Consider the following 24,839-nt stretch of genomic DNA (forward strand, 5'->3'; position numbering starts at 1 on the left):
AAGTCAGAACATCGGTGGCTTCTCTCGCAGACTTGTGGTTTCCACGTGGGGTTCTACAGCTGCCTGACCCTCTGTCAGGGGACGTCGGGTCAGTCGGGAAATGAGGGAAAGGGAGCTGAGCCAATGGGCCTCTTCTCGGTGGGAGAACCCTGTCTTCATTTCAGCACACCACCTTTCAAATACCAGGAGGACCACCCGTGGTGAACCTGGGTCCCGTGGAGCTTCCGGACTAGGAAAAGACTAAGAAGACGGAAGAGGCAGTCCATCTCTGAAAATCAGCCGCTGAAAGTCTTATGTGTATCAGTGGAACACTGTCTGATACAGCGCCACAGGACCCGCTCCTCGCGTCGGCAGGTGCTCAAAATACACCTGGGGCAGAGCTGCCTCCTCAAAGAAGCATCTGCCTCCGTGACTCAGATGGAGCAAAGCGTTCAGGACCTTGGTTCACTGGTGGAACACAACTGGGAATGAGAAGAGAGAGCTGCGAGGGTCTATTCATAAGCAGAATATGGGCTGTGTGCAACATGAATCTAAGAAAATTAGAAGCCGTGAAAAAAGAACACCATGCAGAAAGATTGATCTCTAGTTCAAGAGAATGCTGTTTGTGATAGGGTGACCACTATTGGCCTACAAAGAAGAGCAATAGCTACAACTCTTATCCAAATCTCCCCACCAACCACGAAAGAAATGGAAGAATTTCACCCACTTTTTTTCATTTGAAATTGATCAAACGTCCAATCAAGAGACAGTGAAGATTACCGGCGATTGGAATGCAATAGTTGGGAATAAAGAGAAATGATCGTAGCTGGAAAACATGGCCTTGGTGACAGAAATGACTCTGGAGATCACATACTAGAATTTTGCAAGAACGACGATTCCTTCATCACAAATACCTTTCTTTCCCAACATAAATGGCACCTATCGCTGTGGTTGGAGAAAGAGGAGGCTTTCTGTGGAATGAGGGATATGGTTGCTGACATCAGATGGTTCTTGGCTGAAAGCAGAGAATACCAGAAAGAGGTTTGCTGGTTTTTTATTGCCTATGCAAAAGCGTTTGACTGTGTCCCTCATCAGCCTGGACAAGGATGGGAATTCCAGAACACTTCATTGTGCTCGCGAGGACCCCTTGGGTGGACCGCGAGACCGTAGGTAGAACAGAACCAGGGAACACCGTGTGGTTTGACATCGGGGAGGTGTACGCTAGGGTTGCATCTTCGCATCATACTTCTTCCATCTGTGTCCTTCACCGATGACCCAAGAAGCTGGACTGTGTGAGGAAAGAGGCATCAGGATTGGAGGAGGCGCACGTGCAACCCACACCTTGCAGACAACACAACCTGACTTGCTGAAAGCAAGGAGGCCTAAAAGCACTTGCTGCTGAAGCTCAAAGACGATACAGCCTTCAGTGTGGGTTACAGCTCCACGTAGAGAAAGCAAACCCTGCTCCCCGCAGCGTCAGGCAGCTCCGTGAACCACAGAGAAAGACTGACGTGGCCAAGGGTGTCCTTCGCTTGGATGCAAAGCCATTGCTCATGGAAGCAGCAGTCCAGAAGTCAAACGACATGTTGCATTCGGCAAATCCGCTGCTGAGATCTCTTTAAAGGGTTATAAACCAAACCACTTACGCTGCTGTGCCGACAAAGGTGAGTCAAACTCAAGCCAGGGTATTTTCAATCACCTCACACGCTTGCGGGGGTTGGACACTGAATAGGGAAGACTGAAGAAGAACCGGGGCGTTGAGCTGTGGTGCCGGTGGAAGCATTCTGAAAGTACCGTGGACTGCCAAAAGAAGAAACAACTGTCATGGAAGACGTATGGCCAGACTGCTCCCCAGCAGCAAGGACGTGAAAGTGTGTCTGAAGGAAGCCCAGCCGTCATCTTGAACACCTCGAGGCGCCTTGGTGGCTTGAATGGCTGAGCCGTAGCCTGCTAACCAAAGGCTAGTGTTCAAGTCTACCAAGGGCTTGTAGGGAGAGAGGCCCAGCACTGTGCGCCCCGACATAGGCTGGGGAAGTCCACGGGGACACCCGCTCTACACTGTCTCGGGAGTCGCTGTGAGTCGGAATCAACTCGATGGCACCCAACAGCACCACGATGTGTTGAGGACTGGTCAGAGGCTGTGCTAGACCCGGCGGACATAGAAACATGTCCAGGGACACTCATATGTGTATACGAAAGGGCTTTACGCCAAAGAGTCACTGTATATTAAGAAAACATGCCAGCACAATCAATACAGATCAAGTCCAGAAGTCCAATACTACTGTAGTCCAAAAATCCTTCTTTAGACATAGGCAGTCACATGCCTATGATGCAAAATGCAGGAAGGTCACAGGGTGGTGGGTGCAAAGTCTTGTGGATCCGGTGGTGGTGGAAGCATCTCAGCCAGGCGCAAGTCTCCACGTGGCTCCTCAGCTCTGAGACACTGGCTCATCAGCATAGCTCCATGTGACATGTCAATAGGAATGTGACGCAGGGAGAGTCCACACCCCACTTCCAGGGAGGAAGACGGGAGTTCCCGGAATCCTTGGGAGAAGCCCATGCCCACACAGAGGTCTCATTGGCTATGACTGATGGACAGGCTAGAGTCCACCTCTGCGCTCCAGTTGACAGGAGAGGAGTCAATTGCCACCGCGTCTCTCTGGCACACGCTTGAAGCCCACCTACTGGAGTTAATCCAGTCGCCCCTGTCTGCATCGTGACTCAGAATTCCTCGACACTTGGAGGAGAAACTTCCAATTGTAGAATGAGCTCTGATGTCTGTGTGTGTGTGGTGTATGTGTGGTGGTGGTGGGGATGATCCCTTGCCCTGGCCTCCCCATTGGCGGCAACAGCTGGTTGACAAGAAGCCGCCCAACCCCTGGCTCCGCCCACCTCTAATCCTCGCCAGGGAGAGAGGAGCAGGAATCATGGTGCAATCGTTAGGTTTTGTGCCAACCGGGCTCGACAGGGTTCTCAGTGGTTTGACAGGTGAACCAAAACCCAAACTCCCTGCCATTGAGTCCCCTCTGGCTCAGAGCGACCCTCTAGGGCAGGGGAGACCTGCCCCTGGGGGTTTCTGAGACGCTACCTCTCATTGCTCTTGCTGTATTAGGACATTTAACAAATGTTTTTAGGTCACTTGGAAGTGTTTCTTGAATTGGCTTTTAGTTTTGTGTATTTTCAGTGCATAGAGAGGCACACTCTATGTCCTAAGGCAAACATTTGGCTAACTGGCCTTACGTATGAACTGATGTGTGGGTTTGACTAACAGGTGGACAGACGTCTGTCCGCTCACGATGCAGGGACTGCAAGTACCCCGCCGCAGTCAGCCAAGAGCCCCATGTGTGCTGGGTTCCACGTATACCCCGGCTCCTTCCCTAGCAAAGGGGAGCTTCGCACAGGGAGTCCCGGGACGGAACCAAGGGTGTGTCTTCGCTGCTGCCAGTCAGAAGCCGGGCGTCCACACCAACCCAGAGGCACCACAGAAGAAAGGCCTGGTGGTCTCCTTCCATAAGAGCTGTCCTTGGGAACCAGCACAGTCCAACCCTGGTGCCCACGGTGTGGGGTCTCCTCAGGCAGAATCGACTCACGGGCAACTGGTACCTGCTGGCCGACCTCTGTGCCCACAGGACTAAGCACAGGACCACCTGAGGTGGCCCCGGAGCCATCCATCACTCTGGCTCTCCAGACCACCTAAGTGCCTGACCTAAGTACGCCCTCAGCTGGACACCATCTCACTAGTAAGTCGTCCGATGGGGTGCAAAGCCCTCTCCCTGCCAAGTGCAGAGCAGCTTGCCTCCCTCCCTGAAGTCAAGCTGGATGAAAGGAGGAAGTGGCCCTGCTTTGTTCTCAATAGCCCCCTGTGGAGGCTGCGTGCCTACCGCGCTGGCAGTCTCCTGAGCCCCAGTGTAGGGGTCCGTGTACGCGGGTCACGTGTGACGGCCGAGGAGCCATCACTCCCAGACATCGCTGCGCCTCTGGACCCTGAGCCCCTCTGTTTTCACAGGCTCCTGTTTTCTGGGGAGTCCTCTGTGGCTCAGCTTCCAGACACAAGAGTACCTTTCGGATTTATTTCAGAGGAAGGATGACATGATGTGAATTCTTCCTCCCAACTGTTTGGATGTGGAGCGTAAGCTGTGCTTCTGATAACAATGGGATGTCACCTCGCATTTGATTTACACTCCAGTCTTCAGACGGCCACCCCGTGTGTGGAGAGGGGTCCACCCAATCGCAGGGCTGGCTGGCGCAGAGGGGGCTGGGCCAGCTGCCACAGGCTCCCCACTCCCCACCTCCCCACTCCCCACCCACCGTGCACGCAGCAGGATGCTCTGCTGCAGGCTGGAGCGACTGCCATTTCCGACCACACTCTGCCTGCCGGCTGTCGGCCTGAATGGTTAATGACATTCCTATTGGGGTTCATGTGATATGAGATGGGGCACATCATAGGGAAACTGTGTGAGAAAGCAGAGTCGAGGAGACCTGATGCGACAGTGGGGACTGGTCTACAACATGGTGGCCGCTCGCAGGCTGGCTCCTGTGCTTTCTCGGCAGGCAGCTACAGAGTTGGTCCTCACAGGAGTGGCATCCAAACAAAAGCTCCCTTTGTGGGCTGGCGGTGCCTTACCTCCATGCCTGCCACAGACCCTGCGGATTGCACCCCCCAGCCCCAGATCTGCAGATAGGCAGGCGCACATGGCATGCAAACGTAGACACATGCTCACACCTATGCGCATGTGGACACTCACACTTACACTAGGGTACCCATGTACACTCACACACCATCCAAGTACAGGCAGGTGACTGTACAACACACGCACACGGTGCTGTGTGCGCTCGGCTCTTCATGAGAGACCTGCGGTCGGATGGCTGTGCTCCAGCCTGTCGGGGGGAGGATGAGCGCTTCCCAATTACATTTATTCCACACAATGCACACCTGCAGCTAGATAAACATAGGCTAGAGGGTTTTCACAGAGCGCCAGCTCCTCTTCCTGTGTGTGAGGCTCGCTGGCTAGAGAAGCAACGCTAGTGACGCATGTGTATATTCCAAGAGATTCATATCGTGAAAGTGGTGGTGGAGGGAGGCAAGTGCAGTCCAGTCCTGGGGCCAGGTTGTACCTTAGGGCTTCTCTTGACTCACGTAGCTAGTTCACCCTGGGCTGGTGTGTAGCTTGTTCATCCTGGGCTGACACAAGAACACCACAGACTAGTGGCTACAGAGCTGGACAAATCCAAGATCAGTGGGTTAGATGTCCGTCCCGTCACTGATGGTTTCTGGAATCTGTAGGCAACATGGCTTGACAGACCCTTGGCTCAAGATCAAAGAACCGAAGGTTGAAGAGCCACATGCAGGATTCAGACTGGGCAAAAAGCAAGTGAGCGCTCCCACAGTGTCCACCTAGGTAGGGAGCAGGTCCCACCCCTGAGGAGACTTCCTTTCAATTGTGCCAGGACTAGGAGCTGAGTCAGGGCCTGTGCTGACCCTCATCCTCTTACAACTGCTTGAGCAATCAGAGCAGATCCCATCACGGAGTTGATTACGTTGTATTAGGTCACTTCATAGGGCAATTTCAGGTCCGACTTGTCAAACCAGGAACCCTGGTGGTATAGTGAGAAACACACGGGGCCGCCAACAGCAAGGTTATGCTAGTAATGATGTGTCACAAAGTCGCACCTGTTTGTTATTATGAGCCATCGTAGGCACCTGGGATTTTTAATACAGGAGCCGTGGTGGTGTCATGGTAGCACATGGGCTGCTAACCACAGGGTCACCAGTTCGAAACCACCAACTGCTTCATAGCTGAGGCTAGCTATTCCCACCAGCCACTGCACTGGAAAAAGATAAGACTTTCAACTCCTGTAAAGACTTGGTCTTGGGCGGTTCTACCTTGTCCTACAACCCCTCTGAGTTGACATTGATTTGAGGCCAGTGAGTTTTGCTTTGAGGTTATTGGGGTTGGTCGGTAACTCGGGGTGATAGGTGGCTGGACATTCATCACTGGGGGACTTCCCGGACTGCCCACTCTCATGCTGTCCTTGAGTCATGAAAGGTGCTACATCAGTTTTGACTAACCACTTAAGGATCATTCTCATGATTATTTTACAGCATTTTTTCTAAAACAGTGGTTCTCAACCTTCCTAATGCCGCAAACCGTTAATACAGTTCCTCATGTGGTGGTGACCCCCAGCCATAAAATTATTTTCATTGCTACTTCATCACTGTAATTTTGGCTACTGTTATGAATCAGGCGACCCCTGTGAAAGGGTCGTTTGATTCCCCCCAAGGGGTCGTGACCCACAGGTTGAGAACCGCTCCTCTAAGCCCTTTCTTTTTGCCCCCTTCCCCAAAAAACATTAGCTAAGTCAAATTAGAGGTTTGCAGATATTGCATTTTGAGATATTGTGGGGTTCATTCTTCTCTGGAATCTCAGTCATGTGACCATATCCCAGGAAAATGCCACGTCACCTCAGCCTGCAGCCCTCTTAGCTGTGCCCCTCGTGGTCCTGATGATGCTGCGTTATCCATTCTCAGGTGATTCCACTCGTCTCGCAAGCCTGTGATGTTCTCCTGATGCACCTGAAACGCTACGCAGACTCTGCGACAGCTTTCGACATCCAGAGGTGAGGGCGTCCCACATAGGAGAGTTGAGAATGATGGGGTTTTGGAGCTGCCCATGGACTGGGCATCACTGGGAGACAACCAGCTGCAGCCTCAGAAGAAACCTAGAAAGCGTGGATGGATGGATGGATGGATGGATGGATGAAAGAATGGCTAGGTGGATGGATGGAAATAGGAAAGGATGGATGGATGGATGGATGGATGGATGGATGGATGGATGGATGGATGGATGGATGGATGGATGATGGATGGATAGATGAAAGAAAGGATGGCTAGGTGGATGATGGATAGATAGATGAGTGGATGGATGGAAGGAAGGACAGACACATGGACAAATAACAAGTGAAACTGTCTTCAAATCCAGCAGCGGGAACATCTCACATGTGTGTGGTGGTTAGGCCACAGTGTTCTCATCCCCCGGGACCTCCACACACTCAGGAGAGGCCAGGGCCTGTGGAACATTCAGGTCCTAACCAGTCACTTCCTCTTTGCTGATGACTCTGGTCACAGCCACCACATGCCGCAGGTGGAAGTGCTCCCTGGACCAGCGCCACATTCCCCAACGTTGCATGTGCCTGGGGTTTGAGCCAGTGTGCTGTATGGTGAGAGCTTTCTAAACCTAGAGGACTCGCCTGCCAGTACTGCCTCAGGCAGTGTCTGTCAGGACCCAGAGGGTTTTCAGACAGAAGGTGTCAGGTCTTTCTTCCGTGTCTCTCCCAGTCTGGAACTCTGCCGAAACCCACCCACCTCGGTAAGCACGCTGGTGTGTGAAGTACCAGAGGCACCGCTGCCGGCATCACAGCAACATGCGGGCCACCGGCTGAGGGGTAGAGAACACCGACTAGTCAGTGCTTGAGTTCTTGAGCCATTGCCTCCTGAACGCAGGGTCTTTCTAAAAAAATGGTGGCGTGCCCCTCACACCACAGAGTACAAGCTGTCCTTGCCTGCAGGGAAGCTGGCTGTTGTGTTTTATGTCCCTCCCCCATTGGCCCAGCTTCTGTTCCTGCACATGTGCAACACACACACACGCACACACACACACACACACCTGGCTCAGGTGCAGGAAACCCCTCTGGTCCTTCCCAGGCCAGGCCCCTCCCTGGGCAAGCCTTCCGTGGAGTAAGACATGTGCATGTATGTGGGCATGTGGACAGGCCAGCTGTGTTCCCCACCACCACCCCGAGTTCACCTATGCCACTTGCCCACAGGTGCTACTGCAGCTACTCCACGGACCTGGTGGCCAGTGTCGCCTTTGGCACCCAGCTGGACTCGCAGGGTTCACCGGAGCACCCCTTTGTGACCCACTGCAGACGTTTCTTCAGCTCCTCCATCCCCAAACCCATCCTGGTTTTGATCTGTAAGTGCAGTGGCTATGGGTGGGGGGTGAGGATGGGGCAGGGGCCGGGGAGGGTGTAGGTGAGCCTGAACAGACCCGGGACTCACGTCAACAGGGTAGAACTTCCCCCATGGGTTTCCGAGACTGTAACTCGGCAGAAAGCCTCCTGCTTCTCCCCAGTGGCTTTGAACTACTGACCTTTCAGTTAAAGTAGTCCAATGCATAGCTCACTGTGTCACCAGGGCACAAAAACAGAAGGGTTTGCTCATGTTGAACGAGCTAATACAGCCAGGCCCCTCCGTGCTTGGCTGGGACCTGCCACACGGTCTGTCCCTCCAGCTTGCCTGTTCTCTGGATGGAGGGGCAGCCCTAGGAGTCTCAAGAGCAAGGGCCCATTGCTGCTCTTCAAAATCCACCCCACCCCGCGGGTTGAGCCCTCCTGTGCTCAGGGACTGCTCCGAGGCCCGTGGGTGGCCTGCTGTATCAACCGCTCCTGTTTTTTCCTCTTTCAAGTGTCATTTCCATCCCTGATGGTCCCGCTGGCCCGGATTTTGCCCAATAAGAACCGAGAGGAGCTGAATGGCTTCTTTAACAAGCTCATTAGGAAGGAGGCTGCCTCGAGAGACCAGCAGGCTGCAGGGGAGGTAACAGCTCTTACTCAGAGCAGGGGGGTGGTGGGAGGGTGGGATGGAACCAAAGTGGTGTCACCTACCTTCCTCTCCCCTCCCTGCCCCCTCCCACCATCATCTCACTGAGAGTGCTGGGGGTTGGGGGTGGGGGAAGCAGCGGGGGAGCAGGAAGAGGAGGGAAGGGAGGGGAGAAAGGCCAGAGATTCAAGAGCCATCTGCTCACACTCTGAAAGGGGACCCAGAGTTGAGGCTTCCCCTTCATTGCGGGCTCCTCCCCAGACAGGCACAGGTGGTAACAGTCCCAGAACATGCCCACATATCACGTCCATGAGCTGGTCCTTCTGGTAAGAAGCCCTGGTGGTTGCTGTGGGCCAGAAGCAACCTGTAAACTGAAGATGGGTAGTTCTAACCCACCTGCTGCCACTTGGGAGAAAGATGAGGCTGTCACCTGCTGCTATGGAGATGCACAGTCTGTGTGAGGTCGCCGTGAGTCGGAACTGACCCAGCTCGATGGTAGTGGGTTGGTTTGGGCCGAGTCCTTAGATTATGGGCAAATGGTAAAGTGGAGGCTGAGCAGCAGTGCATCAGCTAGGCTGCCCTCCCCCATCAGCAGGGACAACCAGGTCGGGGGATCCCTTTTGAGGGCCCCCTGGTCCCCTTCACAGCCATCTTCCAGGACTGAGCGTTTCTCTCCGCATGTGTTGGGCAAGCACTCGGTGCATTCGGCTTCAGTCCACCCAGAGGCAACTCGCAGAAAGTCCCAGCAGCATGCTTCCAAAGACTCGGCCCGACAGGCCCACAGTCCACGGTTCCACGCTGATCCACACCGGGGCATGGCCACGGCCTGGGCTGACACTAGGGCAGCCGCCAGCATGCTGCGCATGGAGCAGGCATCCAGTAACAGCCGAGGACAGAGGGGGCGGCCAGGGGGTGTGGGGGCGGGTTGTGTCACCAGGATGGAGGGAGATGCTCTTTTCGCCCTGCCGCTTGAAGAAAATGTACTCGGCTAGAATGTCTTTGCCTTCACCAACTTACGGACTGATTCCAAGTGGAGCTTCGAAAAGGCTTTTCTCGGGCCAAGGGCAGTCAGGAACGACTCCATCTGTCTTGGAGTAAGCCCCTGGAAGCAGGAATGGCAGGACCTCGGAGGGTCAGGGACAGGAGACACCAGGCCCTGGAGCGGGACATCACGTGTAGTCGGTGAAAAAGAGGAGCACCCTCAGCCACATGGATGGACACCGGAGCCCAAGCTCGCCCACGGCTGTGAGGACGGTGCCAGCTCGGACATGTCTGTGGTTCTCAGGATCACCACGGGTCAGGACCAACTTGAGGGGATCGACAAGAACCAGAGCAAAGGAGCCTGGGTGACCAGAAGATGCTGGTGAGGCCCGGCCAGCGGAGGTCTGGTACCCTGCGGGGCCCAGGGCAACTGCTCCCCCTGCCCACTCCACGGTGCCGAGTGGGGACCCAGGAGGTGTGTGATGACCTGTCACCCGGGCACCTGAGCCACCAGGTCAGGTCCAGCCTCTGGGAAGGAGCCGGGTCCAAACCACTGCTACAGGGCTCTTCCCTCTGTGAGCGAGTGCCTAGAAGCCGTGGACGGAGGAATCTGCTGCAAATTCTAGCATATTGCCGGGAGGGGCCCACTGGGGGTGAGAGGTCACTCAAGATCCAGTTACCGGGACTGTCCCCAAGCCTTCCCTCTCACAGACTGCTCTGATGAGGACAGATCAGTTTGTTTCCTCGACAGCTGATCTGAGCAAGCTGGCCCCAGGGCCAGGCCCAGCGACGCCATGCCACACAGATGTAGGAAGGTCAATATCGTCTGAGCGCTGGCTGGGGGGTGGAACCAAAGCCACATCTGTCACCATCTCCCGGGCAGTGTGCCAGTGGCTTTTGTCCGGCAGCCTGCCAGGCCCTGCTGGAGGGGGTCAGAGTCCACCACGTGGACAGCAGCCTAAGCCAGAGGAGCGAGCAGACGCTACAGCCTCCATTAACCTGCCACCATCACCCCAGAGACCCTGGGGGCATGTACCCCAGGGGTTTGCACAGAGGCCGCCCGAGGTCTGGGTATGTTGGCTGTTGGCAGGAGCAGTCACCAAGACTTTGGGCACACCTGTGACCCTGCTTTGCCCGGGCTCCCCCAGAAGCAGGCATGGTGGGGACTAAGCAGGCATCCAGTAGCCAGGGGGCAGAGGAGGCAGCCAGGTTTGGGGTGGGGTGTACCTCAGAAGGCAGAACACAGGCCAGGTGCCATCTGTAGCTGCTTCTGACAAGGGCAGGGAGCTGGGGCCTAGCCTTGCTGGCTCAAGGTTCCGGCCACACAGGCTCAGCCCGGAGGCCTGCTGGGGCCAGAATACCCTCCAAGGTCAAGAGCCGGAAACTGGCAGAGCTTCAAAGCTCCCCAGGTTCCTGCTCCAAAGAGCACTCAGGCGACAGTAGCAGGCCGAGTCCTTCTTCAAAGTGGCTCGCTGCTCTCGCATCTGCTCAGCTCACTCAAGCCCGGAGCCAGGACCAGAACTGAAAGCAAGGTCAGGGCCAGGACCAGGACCAGACCTAAGAACCAGACCAGGACCAGACCTAGGACTAGGACCAGGACCCAGACCAGGATCAGACCTAGGACCAGGACCAGAACCAGACCTAGGACCAAGACCTGGACCAGAACAGGGCCAAAACCAGTGACAGGAACAAACCTAGACCCAGGTTCAAGACCAGAACCGAAGCTAAACCCAGGCCTCCAATCAGGACCAGAATCAGGTCAAGGACCAAACATTGGACCAGGACCAGAACCAAGTATAGGGCTAGGAACTCAGTACCAGGAACAGGACCAGACCTAGAGCCAGGTCATAAGCAGGACCAGAACCAGGCCCAGGACTGTGCCCACGGTGAGGGTGGGAGATTGGGTCCCAGCAGAGCTGCTGACAAGCTGAGGAGGAAAACAATTCTCTGAGCACCTGCCACCCAGCGCAGAGGCGCGGGTACCCAGGTCCCAGGACCGAGGCTAAATGGCTGCCCGATGACCCGAGGCCCCCATGGGCTATTTGAGGCTGTGAACTTCAGAGGGGGAGCAGACTGGCTGTCACTCCTCACAGGAGAGAGGGGGCACCCGGAAGGCTCTGTCCAAGCTGAGTGGAGATGCAGATGCTGGTCACATTCAGGGTGGTCCCAAACAGAGCTTGCTCACAGGGAGCAAACCAAACTGCACACAGAACTCAGAGTTAGGGCTCTGCAGCACCCCCACCCCCAGTTCTGGTAACGTTTTGCTGTGTGAGAAAAATGATGCTGTCCAGTCAACTGTGGGTCAGAGAACCAGGGAGCAGCCTGAAGTATACAGCAGGACTCATGGATCCCCCCGCCCCACCTCTGCCCCGGTGCTCTGGTTGGGGGGGAACTGTGCTTCATGGAGTGGTCAGGAGGCTGCCTTCAAGGACATGAACCTCCCATCATCCCTCCAATTAGCCACCAAGTGAGTTAACTGTTGGCATCCCGGAGGGCCTACCCCAACAGCAGTGGACCAAAGGCTCCCCAGCATTCTCTATGCATTTGAAAAGAGCTCCCAGGCCCACAGCAAGCCTGCAGGGTAGTACAGAACTGCCCTGTGGGTTCCCGGACTTCCAACCTTGACCTGGAGGCAGCCTCATCTTCCTGCCCAAGGCCGACCTTCTGGCTAGACCCTCGGTGGTGGTTAGCCCACAGCAGCACCAGCACCAGCACCAGCACCTTGGTTTTTTCCTTTTGTCTCCTTACGTTTTCTCTCTGTGTAGACAAACGACTATTTGGGTTTATTCACATTACATGCTCCTGTGATCTTTCATAGATGAAGAACCTGCTTTATACCTTAGAGGGGTGACAGGCGAGGATGTCCTCTTGAGGGCTGAGGGCACCTGACCCAGCCATGGTATTGGTGATCGCCTCGGATGTGTGTGAAAGGGGGTCATCGAATGAGGAAGGCTGAAAGGAGTTGATGCGTTTGAACTGCGGTGCTGGAGAAGAATAGGGAGCTTACCATGGACTGCTAAAAGACAAATACATCTGTCTTGGAAAAGGAAGGCCGGAGTGCTCCTTAGCGGCAAGGATGGCGAAACTCCATTATTTTTTTAATCATTTTATTAGGAGCTCTCACCGCTGTCCTCACGATCCTAGTTCCACCGCACCAAGCAGCAGTGTACAACTGCGACCGCAATCAGCTTCTAAAAGCAGTCTTCCTTCTTGAACACCTTGATATCTGCTCCTCTCCCCGCTCCCTCCCTGAGACTTCTTCATCTCACCTACTTTGGACATGTCATCAGGAGAGACCAGTCCCTGGAGAGAAACATCCTAACTCGGTAAAGCAGCGGGCAGCGAGAGAGAGGCAGGCCCTCGAGGAGACGGACGGACACAGTGGCTGAGGCACTGGGCTCAGACGCAGGAACCGTTGTGAGGTTGGCACAGGACCAGGCAGGGTTTCCTTCGGCTGGGCATAAGGTCGCTATGGGTCAGTACTTTAGCAACTGCTCTCTGTCCTGCTCGGCAGCCTTTTTTTGTTTTCCCCCAATGTAAGCGATGCAGGGTAGAATCCTAGCCTCCCACGTGCGAGGCTCCGGTGTGATTCCAGCACATCTCACGGGCACCGACACTCCCCTGTCGGTAGGGGCTGTGTGTTTCTGTGGGTTATCCGGACTCAGACTAGGAAGGCAGGCCTGGGGATCTGCTTCCAAAAGGCAGCCAGCAAAAACCCCGTGGGCCACAGTGGGCCAAGCCCGTGGTGCACATGGGCGGTTGTGAGTCTCAACCACAGGTGCCGAGCGGCTCAGTGACCATCCAAGTCAGCCCACACAGTCCTGGCTGTCCTGATGGTGGCAGGCCTTCCTAGTGCAATGCCAGGCTCCACCCAAATGGTTCAGCCCCCGCCGCAGTGATGGGCTGACCAGCAGGCACCGGGCTCTCACCGTCACAGACAGCCTAGCTCTTCAAGAGCTTCACCCACCCGGACTCTGTGTTCACGGTGCCCTGTCCCCTCTTGTTCCGCAGAGGAGGAAAGACTTTCTGCAGCTGGTCCTGGACGCGCGCAGCGCTGCAAACGCCGTGGGGGTGGAGAACTTCGACGTCGTCCGGCAGGTCTTCCCCTCGGCCGCGTGCCCGGCGCCTCCTCCCGGGCTGCATGCACCCCAGGTGCCATCGGAGCCCCTGGCCATGGACGAGATTGTGGGCCAGGCTTTCCTCTTCCTCATCGCCGGCTACGAGATTGTCACCAACACACTCTCCTTTGCCACCTACCTCCTGGCCACTCACCCTGCCTGCCAGGAGAAGCTTCTGGAAGAAGTGGACCGTTTCCATGAGCAGCACGTGAGTACGGGACGGGCCCGGCTGCTGGTGGCCACGGGCAAGCAGGTGTGGGCTCGTGGAAGCGAAGCTCGCTTTTTTATTGGGTCGTTCCAGCGCCCTTTAGGCTCTGTGTTTGGTCACTCTGTCTTGTTTCCCTGTGTGCATTGCGGTGGTCCGTCATCCCCAAGCTACTGCGGTGCTGCTGCACTTGGGTGGGATTGGTGGCCGGCGTGTTTGCCCAGGCTTCTTGTTTCGATGGATCTGAGAGAGTGGGCTGGGTGTGCCAAGCTCGGCGGCACTGAGGGGCCCACCGCCTGTGCAGAGAAGCACACCTACTTCTAATCCGTGCTGTGTGCCACAGCCCTGCCACAGATGGAGTAGGGTCATGGCCTGGCTCCTCCATCTCTGCTCTCGCTGGGTTCGCAGGGAGGGTGGAATGGTCCCAACAGCGGAGGGAAGGGCGTGCGCTGCGTACCCCTTTGCTGTCTGGGCAGTTCGTGGCACCAGCCTGGTTCATAGAAGCTGCAAGTTCTAAGAATGAGCAGAGGCCCACGGGCAGGCCTGGGCTGGGAAGGGAGAGCTTGGTTCCAGCGCTCTGGCTGTGGCCTGGCCACATGGTCCAGCCAGGTGGGAGCCCGAGAACAGAGGCCATGTTGTGTGGGCGGCGTGGGCATGCGCTGAGGCTGGGACTGACTAGAGGCTGGAGAACTGGTGTCTAGTTGGGTAGGGCTGTTCAGGGACCCAGCACCCCTGCCAGCTGGGGGCACCCTCTCGGTTGCTTTGGTGCTGAGTGGGCCATGTGGCCGCCCAGTGTTTGTCTTCTTGTTTCTGTGGGGCTATGTGCGCACACAGCTTGGACTTCCACGTTATTGACAAGATTAATAACAAATTCACGTTTTCAAAAAGCTCCGCTCTCTGATGAAGCCCTTCAGGAAAAGGACACTTCCATTTTTCTTTTTAACAAATCAATTCTTTTTGTAATATTAATAAATCACTTTACTGGGGCTCTTACAGCTCTCATCACAATCCACACATCCAATGTGTCAAGCACATTCGTACATGTGCTGCTATCAATGTTTTCAGAACATTCTCTTTCTCCTTGAGCCCTATCAGCTCGCCCCCACCCTTGTGAACCGTTGATAATTAATAAATTATTTTTATTTTCATATTTCACACCGTCTGCTATCTCCCTTCACCCACATTTCTGTTGTACGTCCCCCTGAGGTGGGGGTGTATAACGATTATTGCAATTGGTTCCCCTTTTCTCCCCCTCCCCCCCTTCCCCATACCCTCACGGTATTGCTGCTCTCATTATTGGTCCTGGGGGCTGGTACCTGTCCTGGATTCTATGTGTCGAGAGCTCTTATCTGTGTATTGCTGCTCTCATTATTGGTCCTGGGGGCTGGTACCTGTCCTGGATTCTATGTGTCGAGAGCTCTTATCTGTACCAGTGTACATGCTCTGGTCTAGCCAGATTTGTAAGGTAGAACTGGGTTCAGGATAGTGGGGGGAGGGGAGGAAGCATTAAAGAACTAGAGGAATGTTGTATGTTTTGTTGGTGCTATACTGCACCCTGGCTGGCTAGTCCCTTTGTGACCCTTCTGTGAGGGGATGTTCCATTGTCTACAGATGAGCTTTGGGTCCTCACTCCAACATTGGCATCGAAATGGTTATTTGTTTTGGTTCTTCTGATACCTGATCCCATCAACACCTCATGATCACACAGGCTGGTGCGCTTCTTCCATGTGGACTTTGTTGCTTCTCAGTTAGATGGCCGCTTGTGTATCTTCAAGTCTTTAAGATCCCAGATGCCATATCTGGGCACCATCAGCTTTCTTCACCGCATTTGCTTATGCACACATTTTGTCTTCTGCAATCCTGTCAGGAAGGTGAGCATCACAGAATGTCAGGTTATTAGAACACAGTGTTCTTGTGTTGAGGGAGGACTTGAGTAGAGGCCCAATGTCTGTCTGCTACCTTAATACTTAACATATATGTATGCATAGACCTATATCCCTATTATTATATATTATTTTCATATGCGCATACCTATATTTATTTATCTATAAATGTCCTTTGCCTCCTAGTTCTTTCCGCTTTTACTTTCCTCCTGTCCCACCTCATGTGTGACCTTCATTAGGCTCTCCGTAATTCCTCTCAGCTACATTGCACTTGATGGGACTCCATCGGGCATTCTATGTCCTCCTCACCATCGATTTTAAACCTCTTGTTGTTCCCTTGTCCCTGGGTTTGTTGGCTCCCCAATCGCTTTTCCCCCACTTCCTCCTCTCCCCTGTCCCCCAGAACCAGCAGTCCCATTGTTTTCTCCTTGGGGTTGTTTATCCTGCCTATCTTATATAGATAGACATGAAAAAGAGAGCCAATGAATGGTTCCAGGCCTGTCTGCTGACCCTTATGAATGTTTTCTGACACAGTGCCAAGCCCTTCCCCCCGAGTCTAAAGTCTATTTTCAGATTCCTCGGAGACTTTATTAATTTGCTGTGTTACACCCTGGTGTGGGGGTGTCTGACTGGACACAATTCCCACACTGTGTCTCGGTGCTGCCTCCTTAGCACTGGGGGTTCGTAAGGGACGTCGTGTCTTTTGGTGAAGCCAACCCTAAGGTCCTCTCTGTGCATTGGCTCCTCCGAACAGGAATGTCGTCCCTGAAGCTTGGTGGACCAGGGTGCTGTTCTCTCTCTCTCTCTCTCTCTTTCCCTCTTAGTTTGCTCCCATGTGGACTGGGTAGAGCTGCCTCTCTCCCCAGGCTGTATCTTCAGTGCTGCCCTCTGTAGGGCATCCTTCTGGAGGGGGGGGGGGTCACATAGCTGGGATAGGGGCGGCCCAGCAGACCTCTCTGTTAGTTCACAGCTTCATGCCGGTATGTTGTCCTCAAGGCTTGGCGCACCAGTTGAGGTCTGGTTACTCCCTCCCTTTCCTGTGGAGATGGAAACAGTACCCTCCCCATGGTGGATTAGGGCCCCCAATGCCTTCATTTCCCCACACACACCTTATTTTTCCCTTGTCCCTTCCCCGCCCCCCTCTTTCCCCCTTCTTTATGTTGGCCTGCTGTGTGCATCATTGAGCTTGGTCTGCACATGTTGGTTTCTAGCACATGTTGCTCAAAGGTTGGGGAGCGGCCTACTTTGCCATTGGAACCACTAGAAAAACAAGTTACTTAGGGAGCCCTGTTGGCATAGTGGTTACACATGGGCTGCTAACTGCTAGGTCAGTTGTTTGAAACCACCAACTGCCCAAGTCCGTCACCCTCGTGGGGGTCTTGAGTCGGCCTTCTATCCTATGAGCAACGCTTCTAGCTTTGTGTCACCCAAGACAGGCCAAGCAAATCTCCTGTGCATCTAAGTCTCCCAGTAAACAGTTCCCCTCCAGGGTGACATTGATGTGCTCGTCAGTATTCTCCGGGCACAGATTCTCACACATCGTGGATAACAGTGTAAGGAAAGGCGTGCATCAGGCAGAGGAGGAAGTGCGTCCAGGGGGCAGCTGAGCGCCGACACACCACACAGCCCTCCTCTAGTCCTTCCATCCCTCCTGCCCCCACTGTTAGGGTCTCAGTCCCACCTTGCAAAGTCTGCTAGACCGGCATCCAGACGGAGGCACTCGTGAGAGCTTTCAATATACAGAATTCAGGAAAGACAAACCGCCTCTGGATCAGGAATGGGAGTAGCAGTTCCAGGAGGGGAAGGGCAGGGAAGGGGGAGGAAGAGGAAATGGACAGCGGTGACAGCAGCATAGCCCCCTTGAGGGGGACGAATACCAGGACGGTAGGTGACGGGACAGAACAGGAAGTATGAGATATGTTTAAATAAATCATAACAATAGATGATGTATTAAAGGCTCATGGGGCTGGCAGGGTGGGGGAAGGAGGGAGAAAAAAAGAGAATCTGATATCAAAGGGCTCAAGAAGAAAGATAATGCTTAGAAATTGTTGAGGCCAACAGTGGTCCATGTCTGTTTGATATAATGGGTGCTTTAATGTGTGTGGGAGACCCCAATATAATGATTTTTTAAGAAAAAATAAAGTTAAAGTTGTGCATCAGAGTAGTAGGCTTTCACCATATTTATTCAATTTGTATTTAAAAAACAAACTCACTGCCACCGAGTCGACGCTGACTCATAGCAACCCTACGAGACAGGGTAGCGCTGCCCCTGTGAGATTTTGAGGCTGCAACTCTTAGTGGGAGTAGAAAGCCCCATATTTTACCCCAAGGCGTGTCTGGTGGTTTCAAACCACTAACCTTGCAGTTAGCAGCCTAGCGTGTTCCCATTATGCCTCACTGAGCAAATAATCCAAGAAACGGGTCTGTACAAAGAAGAACATGGCCGCAGAGTAGCAGGAGAAGCAGATAACACCGCCTTGCTTGGTGACAGTGAAGAATGCTGGAGGGACTCGGCGATGAAGCCCCCAGGCCACAGTCTTCCGTGTAGACTGCACTTCACCATGAAGAACACAGAAGGCTCCCCAGCTGGATCAATAAGAGACACTGTGACCAGCAGAGAAAATATTCAGATGATCAAGGATTTCATTTCGCTTGGATCCGCAATCTGTGCCATGACAGCCGCAGACAGGAATCAAATGACGTGTTGCCCTGGGCAACTCTGTTGCCAAAGACCACTTAGGCGTCGTGGTGTCAGTGAGAGATGTGGAAAATCCCAAAGGAAGGGACCCATCTGTTTTGGAAGAATTGTGGCCAGAATGCTCCTTAGAATCAGGGACAAGGAGACTGGCTCACTTACCATGGACGTGTGATCAGGAGGGACCAGTCTCAGGTAGAGTAGAGGGCCAGAGACAAAGATCACTGTGGCTGCAGCCACGAGGTCAGACGTGGCGAGGAGGCACGTGAGGATGGCACGGGCAGGACCAGGCAACGTTTCCATGGTTGCACTTTGGTTGCCATGGGTTGGAAGCAGCTCAGCAGCCCCTGACCACAAGGTGAATTCTCATCGAGCCACGGGTGCAAATACCCCCTCCACCCCCCCTCCCCAGCTTCTCCCCTGTCACCAGGGTAGGTCATTTTCCATTTAAATAACCAAAGATGGCTGAGATACACAGCTGAAGGAGAAGGAGGGGGGCTGACGGGGACAGCTGCTGTTGGTAATTCCGTGAGGGTTGGCTCTGACATCTGCTGACCGGATGTCCACCCACTGCAACCAAAGGTCGCCTGGGCCCAGGTGTTCTTTTTGTCCACTAGGCATTGGAGTGTCCCTCTCATCAGGGTGTCCCTTGGTGCCCTCTGACCCCTCTTCGCCGCCATGAGGTGTCCTCCCTGCAACTCACCTGTCCTGGCCAGTGGGTGTGTCCAAAGCCAGCCGCTGGGGAGCGTCCTGAGAAGTGGTGCGTCTCCTAGGACAGCTTTGTTGCTGTCCTTCTACTTCCAGTGGTCCAGGGTGGCATCAATGTCCTCCCGCAGCACCAGCAAGGCCAGGGCTGGAGTCCACCGTGCTCCAGTCCTCACAGACAGGTCCACCTTCCAGGACGTTCCTTTCCACTGTATGGGTTCTGGTTTTTTATTTTTAAAAATAGTTCTGTGGGCACCTAATCCACATATCATGCGACTCGATGGGCCAGTCACATTGAGGAGGGTACAGTCATCCCCACAGTCGATTTTAGCACATTTCCTTCTTTCTTGTCCTTATTGTCATTAGCTCCCCATCTCCCCTGCCATGCCCCAAGGAACCATGAATCCAGTCACCGTCTCCCTAGCCTAGAGCAGTGGTTCTCAACCTTCCTCTTGCTGCTGCGACCCTTTCATACAGTTCCTAATGTGGTGGAGACCCCCAATCATAAAATTATTTTCATTGCTACTTCATCACTGTAATTTTGTTACTATTATGAATCATCATGTAAATATTTGATGTGCAGGATATATTTTCATTGTTACAAATTGAACATAAAGCATAGTGATCCATCACAAAAACAAGATGTAATTATATCTTATGAAATATTGATTTCTAATGACAAATCAATGAAGTTTTGTCTTGAAGCATGGTGTAGCATGGGTAACAGTCTTCATGCTGGGTAGGTGTGTGTATCTGCACATGGGCGGACCCACCTGGAGACAGATAGAGGAGCGGTGGGTGTCTCGGTTCCTAAGACCATCGGAAATATGTGTTTTCCGATGGTCTTAGGCGACCCCTGTGAAAGGGTCCTTGGACTCCCAAAGGGGTCCCGACCCACAGGTTGAGAACTGCTGCTCTTGAGTCACCTGGCCTGGATTTTGTCTACAGGAAAAATTTTTAAAAAAAGAAAAAGGAAACTAATAAGAATAACAAAATAAAACGAGGACAAACCTCAATCGAAACGACATTAGAAAGCGTTAAAGACTAGAACTAATTTAAGTGGGTCAAAGGGGAGATGGAACAATAGATGTTGGATTTTGGCCTAACTGCCTCCCCACAGTCCACTTCCAGTGCACTCTGCACGTAGGTAGAGAGCCCGGCTCTTCCCACCCCTGGTCCGTGGCAGAAATGCCTTTTAAAACTTTAAAGTGGTCTTTTGCAACTAGGACGCATTCCATCACAGGTAACCAAAATCCCAACCTGGATCTGCGCATATAAGAAAAGAGGATTTCTGAGCACCAGCTACGGAGCAATCCTTGTCCGGCTCAGAGATGTGTTCAGGACCCCGTCTCTCCTCCCCGGCCTCCGCCCTGCACCCTCAGTCAGGCCTCTGGCTGCCAAGAACACCAAGGACGACAGGCTCAATCGTTTGTAAGCAACAGAGGAGAGACAGTGGCCCAGAGGTCTGAGCCTGAGTCTCAAGGTTCACGCTGACTCGGACGGGAGCCTCTGCCTGGCCCTGAGCTGATGGATGTGGCCAGGAGACGGAGCTGAGCTCTGGGGTCAGCCAGTCACATTCAAGTCAGAAGGCTGAGAACTTGGCATGGTGACTTCCCAAAGGACGCTTGGTGGCAGGAAAAGCAGGAGAAGGATATGCAGCCTCTTGGTCTCTCCCAGGGCAGGTCAGACCAGAGGCACCAGGGCCTCCACTGCGTGTCACCAGGTGGGAGGCTGTGTGGCTGGGGGAAGCAGGGCAGGGCATGAAGAGGAGAAGTCTCGGCCCTCAACTTGCCAGAGCCCAATCTCAGGGTAGAAAGTACCGTGTCTTTGCAGAAGCAGCACCTCCCCGGCACACAAGGCCCTGCTGGGTGTCTGAAGGCGGGGAGCCAGCAAGTGTTGGATGCGGGGGCTCCTGTAGCAAGAGGTGGGGCTCAGGGGTCTGCCCCCACCCACGACAGCTGTCGTCACTCCTGGTTATGTCCGCTCTACCAGGAGGCCCCGGGGTGCTTCCAAGTCCCTTCTGCTCGCAGGCCCTCTCACACCCACCCCTCAGCTCTGACTGTGGCCTCGTCATCTCCCCCGACGCCTGCCTCTTTCAGGACCCCCAGCCAGGTCCAGAAATCTGCTCCCCAGAAGAGCACCTGCTTCAGGCTGTGTGTAAGAGCTCGGAAGTTGAGAGCCCCGCCACCGACACTCAGATGACCCCAGAGTGAGTGTCCACCTCCCTCACCCTCCCAACCTGTCTGAATCCCACCATGCATCCATTGTGCCAATCCCGCTCACCAGGGGTCCTCACCAGGCCTCTCCTGCACCAAGCACAGGGTCCTCCTCTCATGGCCGACCCCTCCTGAAGGTGCAGCTGAAGCAGACGGGTTGGCTCCGTCCTGTGTGACCCATCAGTTTCCACTGTCAGTCTCCAGGAAGCCTTTCTTTCTTGTCTACCCGAGTCCAATGTGCCCCACACCAAAACCCACCAAACGCACTGCCCTCAAGTGGGTTCCGACTCACAGCGACCCTCTGGGACAGGGTAGAACTGCCCCTGTCGGTTCCATGAGCCTTTGCAGGGGCAAAAAGCCACATCTTTGTCCTGAGGGCCGGCTAGTGGTTTCCAGCGGTCACCTTTGCAGTGAGCAGCCCAGCACATAAACCTCGACTCTACCAGGGCTCCGAGTTTCAGTGGACACAAAACAGTTAGAGAAGATGGCTTAAAGTACAGATTCCAGAGTCTGGTCTTCAGGGATTCCGGTTCTGTAAGTCAAGGTCAGGGCCCAGGAACCTGTATTGTTAAGAACCGCCCCAGGTTTTTTAGCTTTTTTTGGGGGGGCGGCTTTGAATACGGAGATGCCTATGCATTTTATTGGATTGTTTTTATGAATCATTTTATTGGGGGACTCCTACAAATCTTATGACAACCCATCATTCAATTGTATTAAGCACGCTTGTACACAGTTTGCCATCAATATTTCTTAAACGTTTTCTCCTTGGGTCCTTGGAATCAGCTCCTCTTTTCTCCCCTCCCTCCCTCCTGACTCCTTGGTCGGTTCTAGATTAGTCTTGTTATGTCGTATCTTACACTGTCCCTTGTCTCCCTCCACCCACATTCCTGTCATTCGTCCCCGGGCTGGGGGCTATACGTCCAACCTTGTGACGGGTTTGTTAGTTTGTCACTTTGATGGTGACCTGAGTGAAGGCTAGGGGTAGGCATCCCTTTCAGTCAGTGGTTCATCCATCTTCTTCCAGCTCCTCGTGCCAGCCCCTTGATGTCCTGTCACTTACCCCACGACCTCCCTGAGTGCCCACTGCCATGCCTACCTCCTCCTTCTCAATCCCTCTGAGCTCTGTCCTGGGGTCAGGGCCGCCCCTCGGATGGTGCAGTGGCCGCTTGATCTGAGGGGTGCACCCCAGGTCATTCAGGTGCAGGCGGGCCGTGTGCAGACCCTCTGGGCCTTGCCCAAGGGAGTGAGTCCTACAGGCCACTTCCACTCCCTCCGAGTGGCTGGGAGGTCTCTTGACAGAAACACAAGCTGGGCGGCCGCCAGGGCTCTTGGGGGGGCAGGGGAGAGAGTGCTCAGAGAGTACCTGTAACATCTTCTTGTTGTTGTCCCCCACCCCCCAACACATACACACACACACACACACACTTTTTACTATCATCAGAGCCGTGTTAATATGGGCCATCTGTCAGGACATGGAGATACAGATCCGATGTTCACACATTAGATCTTTTTCCTGAAAATATTCCTGACAATCTGCATGTGAAGTATGACTTGTGAGAGTTGGCCTGCTGGTTTCCAATCAACAAACACCTCTCCAGTGCCAGCACACTCCAGGGCGGCAGGGCCCCATGGGAGGGAGGTCCCTGCTGAGCCAGCAGGCCCCTCAGAAGGGTTCCCCCCCCCCATCTGCCTAGGGGGTGCTGGGTTTGAGATGATCTGGGTTCTCTAGCACTGCTGTAACGGAAATACCAAGGCGGGGATGGGGAGAGGTTCACACAGAAGTGTGTCTTCTCCCGGCTGAGGAGCCAGAAGTCTGGATTCAGGGCACTGGCTCCAAGAGAAGATGAGCTCTCTCTCTGTCTCTCTCTCTCTCTCTCAGCTCGGAGGGAAGCCCCTTTTCTCTTCACTTTCTGCTTCCTAGTTCCTTGGAGACGTGGGGGAGGCTCTCCACCTCTCTATTCCCATCCATGGGATCCCTTTTTTATTTTGTAAGAAACAGACTCAAAATGTATCCTACTCTAATCCGGTTTCATTAACATAACAAAGAAAGCTGAAACCTAAATGGGATTGTGATCACCAGCAGAGAGAGAGAAAGTGTGTGTGTGTGTGTGTGTGTGTAGACACAATTCAATGTTAACAGAGCTCAGGTACCCCACATAATGGGGTGGGGGGAGGATAGCAAGGGGGTGCAGCTAGACCTACTCAGCAGAGTTCAACACAGAACCACGTATGCCCCAGGCATGGCCCTCCTGAGAGCTTTGTACCCAGAAGACTTGAAAGCAGGTCTACTCGCGGTACACCAGCATCCTCGGCAGCTTTTTTCTCCAGAGCTCAAAGGTGGGGACAACCCAAGAGCCCGCCCACAGATGACTGGACACCATGATGTGGTCTGTCCACACACGGAATGTCCCTCAGCTGCAGAGAGGAGTGAAATCCAGACGCAGGCTCAGATGTGGTAGGCTTAGGATGTGAGTGTCATCCAGCCAAAAACACCACACTCCTGCTGTCGAGTCGATCCTGACCCATAGCGACCCAACAAGACAGGCTGGGACGGTCCCTGTGGGTTTGGAAGGCGGTGACTCTTGACGGGAACAGGGAACTCATCTTTCTCCTCTTTCGAATTGCTGGCCTGGCAGTTGGCAGTCCGACATACCCGCTATGAGAGGAGGGGGTCACAGGTCTGTGCTCTTTGTAACCAATCCTTGCCCAGGAGACTCTGACCCAGGGGACCCCAACATGTGTTGGCAGAGCTGGGCGCCGAGGGCCTTTCAGGGACTCAATTGGGGGGACAGGTGGAGCAGGTTGCCAGGCCTTTCTTCTGAGGCACCCCTAGGTAGACTCAAGCACCAACCTTTGGGCGAGCAGCCCAGCACGTTAACCCTTTCGCCACCTGGGACCCCTAGACCACTGGTACCGCGTGCAAAATGGAAAAGCACTTCAATTACTTCATGAAACTTTTGTGCTGTAACGGAAATACCATGGTATTTCCTAGTGAGGAAAGGGCTGAGAGGGAAAGAAGAAAAAGCAGAAAAGCTGCAATCTTTCCACGCACGTTGTTTCCGCTACAACGGTGGCCATTTATGAGGCTTCCTGGTGGTGCAGTGGACAGAGTGCTTGGCGGCTCACCCAGAGGCCCACGGTTGGAAGCAGGGGTGGCCTGCCTCAGGGAGGAGGGCGGCGTGGAACGCTTGTGGGCAGGGATGTTCGCCCCTATGGGGCCAACTCGATAGCGTGGGCTTTGGGCATGGTTGGCACTTCTGGCTGAAATGACCGACTGTGGAGCCGACTGAACCATCCTCGGTGGCTCTGGACGGGGCCCAGGGAAACGTATGCCCCATTCCCTGCAGCTTAATTGCTGCGACCCATCTGCCTACAGAGCCCAGTGGCACATCCCTCTCGGGCTGGATTCGGGGGACACACAGCCCCTTCAAGAAGGAAGGCCGGCTCTGGAAACTCCG

The 24,839-nt window shown here is 54.2% G+C and overlaps 1 protein-coding gene across 1 annotated transcript in view; it reads left to right on the forward strand.

Moving 5' to 3' along the window:
- The window catches only part of TBXAS1 (thromboxane A synthase 1), a 116,957-nt gene that overhangs the window by 67,298 nt on the left and 24,820 nt on the right, over positions 1-24,839 (forward strand). Inside the window, exons 7-10 of the mRNA XM_075557406.1 lie at positions 6,509-6,597; positions 7,804-7,952; positions 8,445-8,575; positions 13,571-13,885. Coding sequence (XP_075413521.1) covers positions 6,509-6,597; positions 7,804-7,952; positions 8,445-8,575; positions 13,571-13,885 — 684 coding nt within the window. The remainder of the gene's footprint in view (positions 1-6,508; positions 6,598-7,803; positions 7,953-8,444; positions 8,576-13,570; positions 13,886-24,839) is intronic.

The sequence above is a fragment of the Tenrec ecaudatus genome, chromosome 9 (assembly GCF_050624435.1).
Source record: "Tenrec ecaudatus isolate mTenEca1 chromosome 9, mTenEca1.hap1, whole genome shotgun sequence".
Classification (NCBI taxonomy): Eukaryota; Metazoa; Chordata; class Mammalia; order Afrosoricida; family Tenrecidae; genus Tenrec; species Tenrec ecaudatus.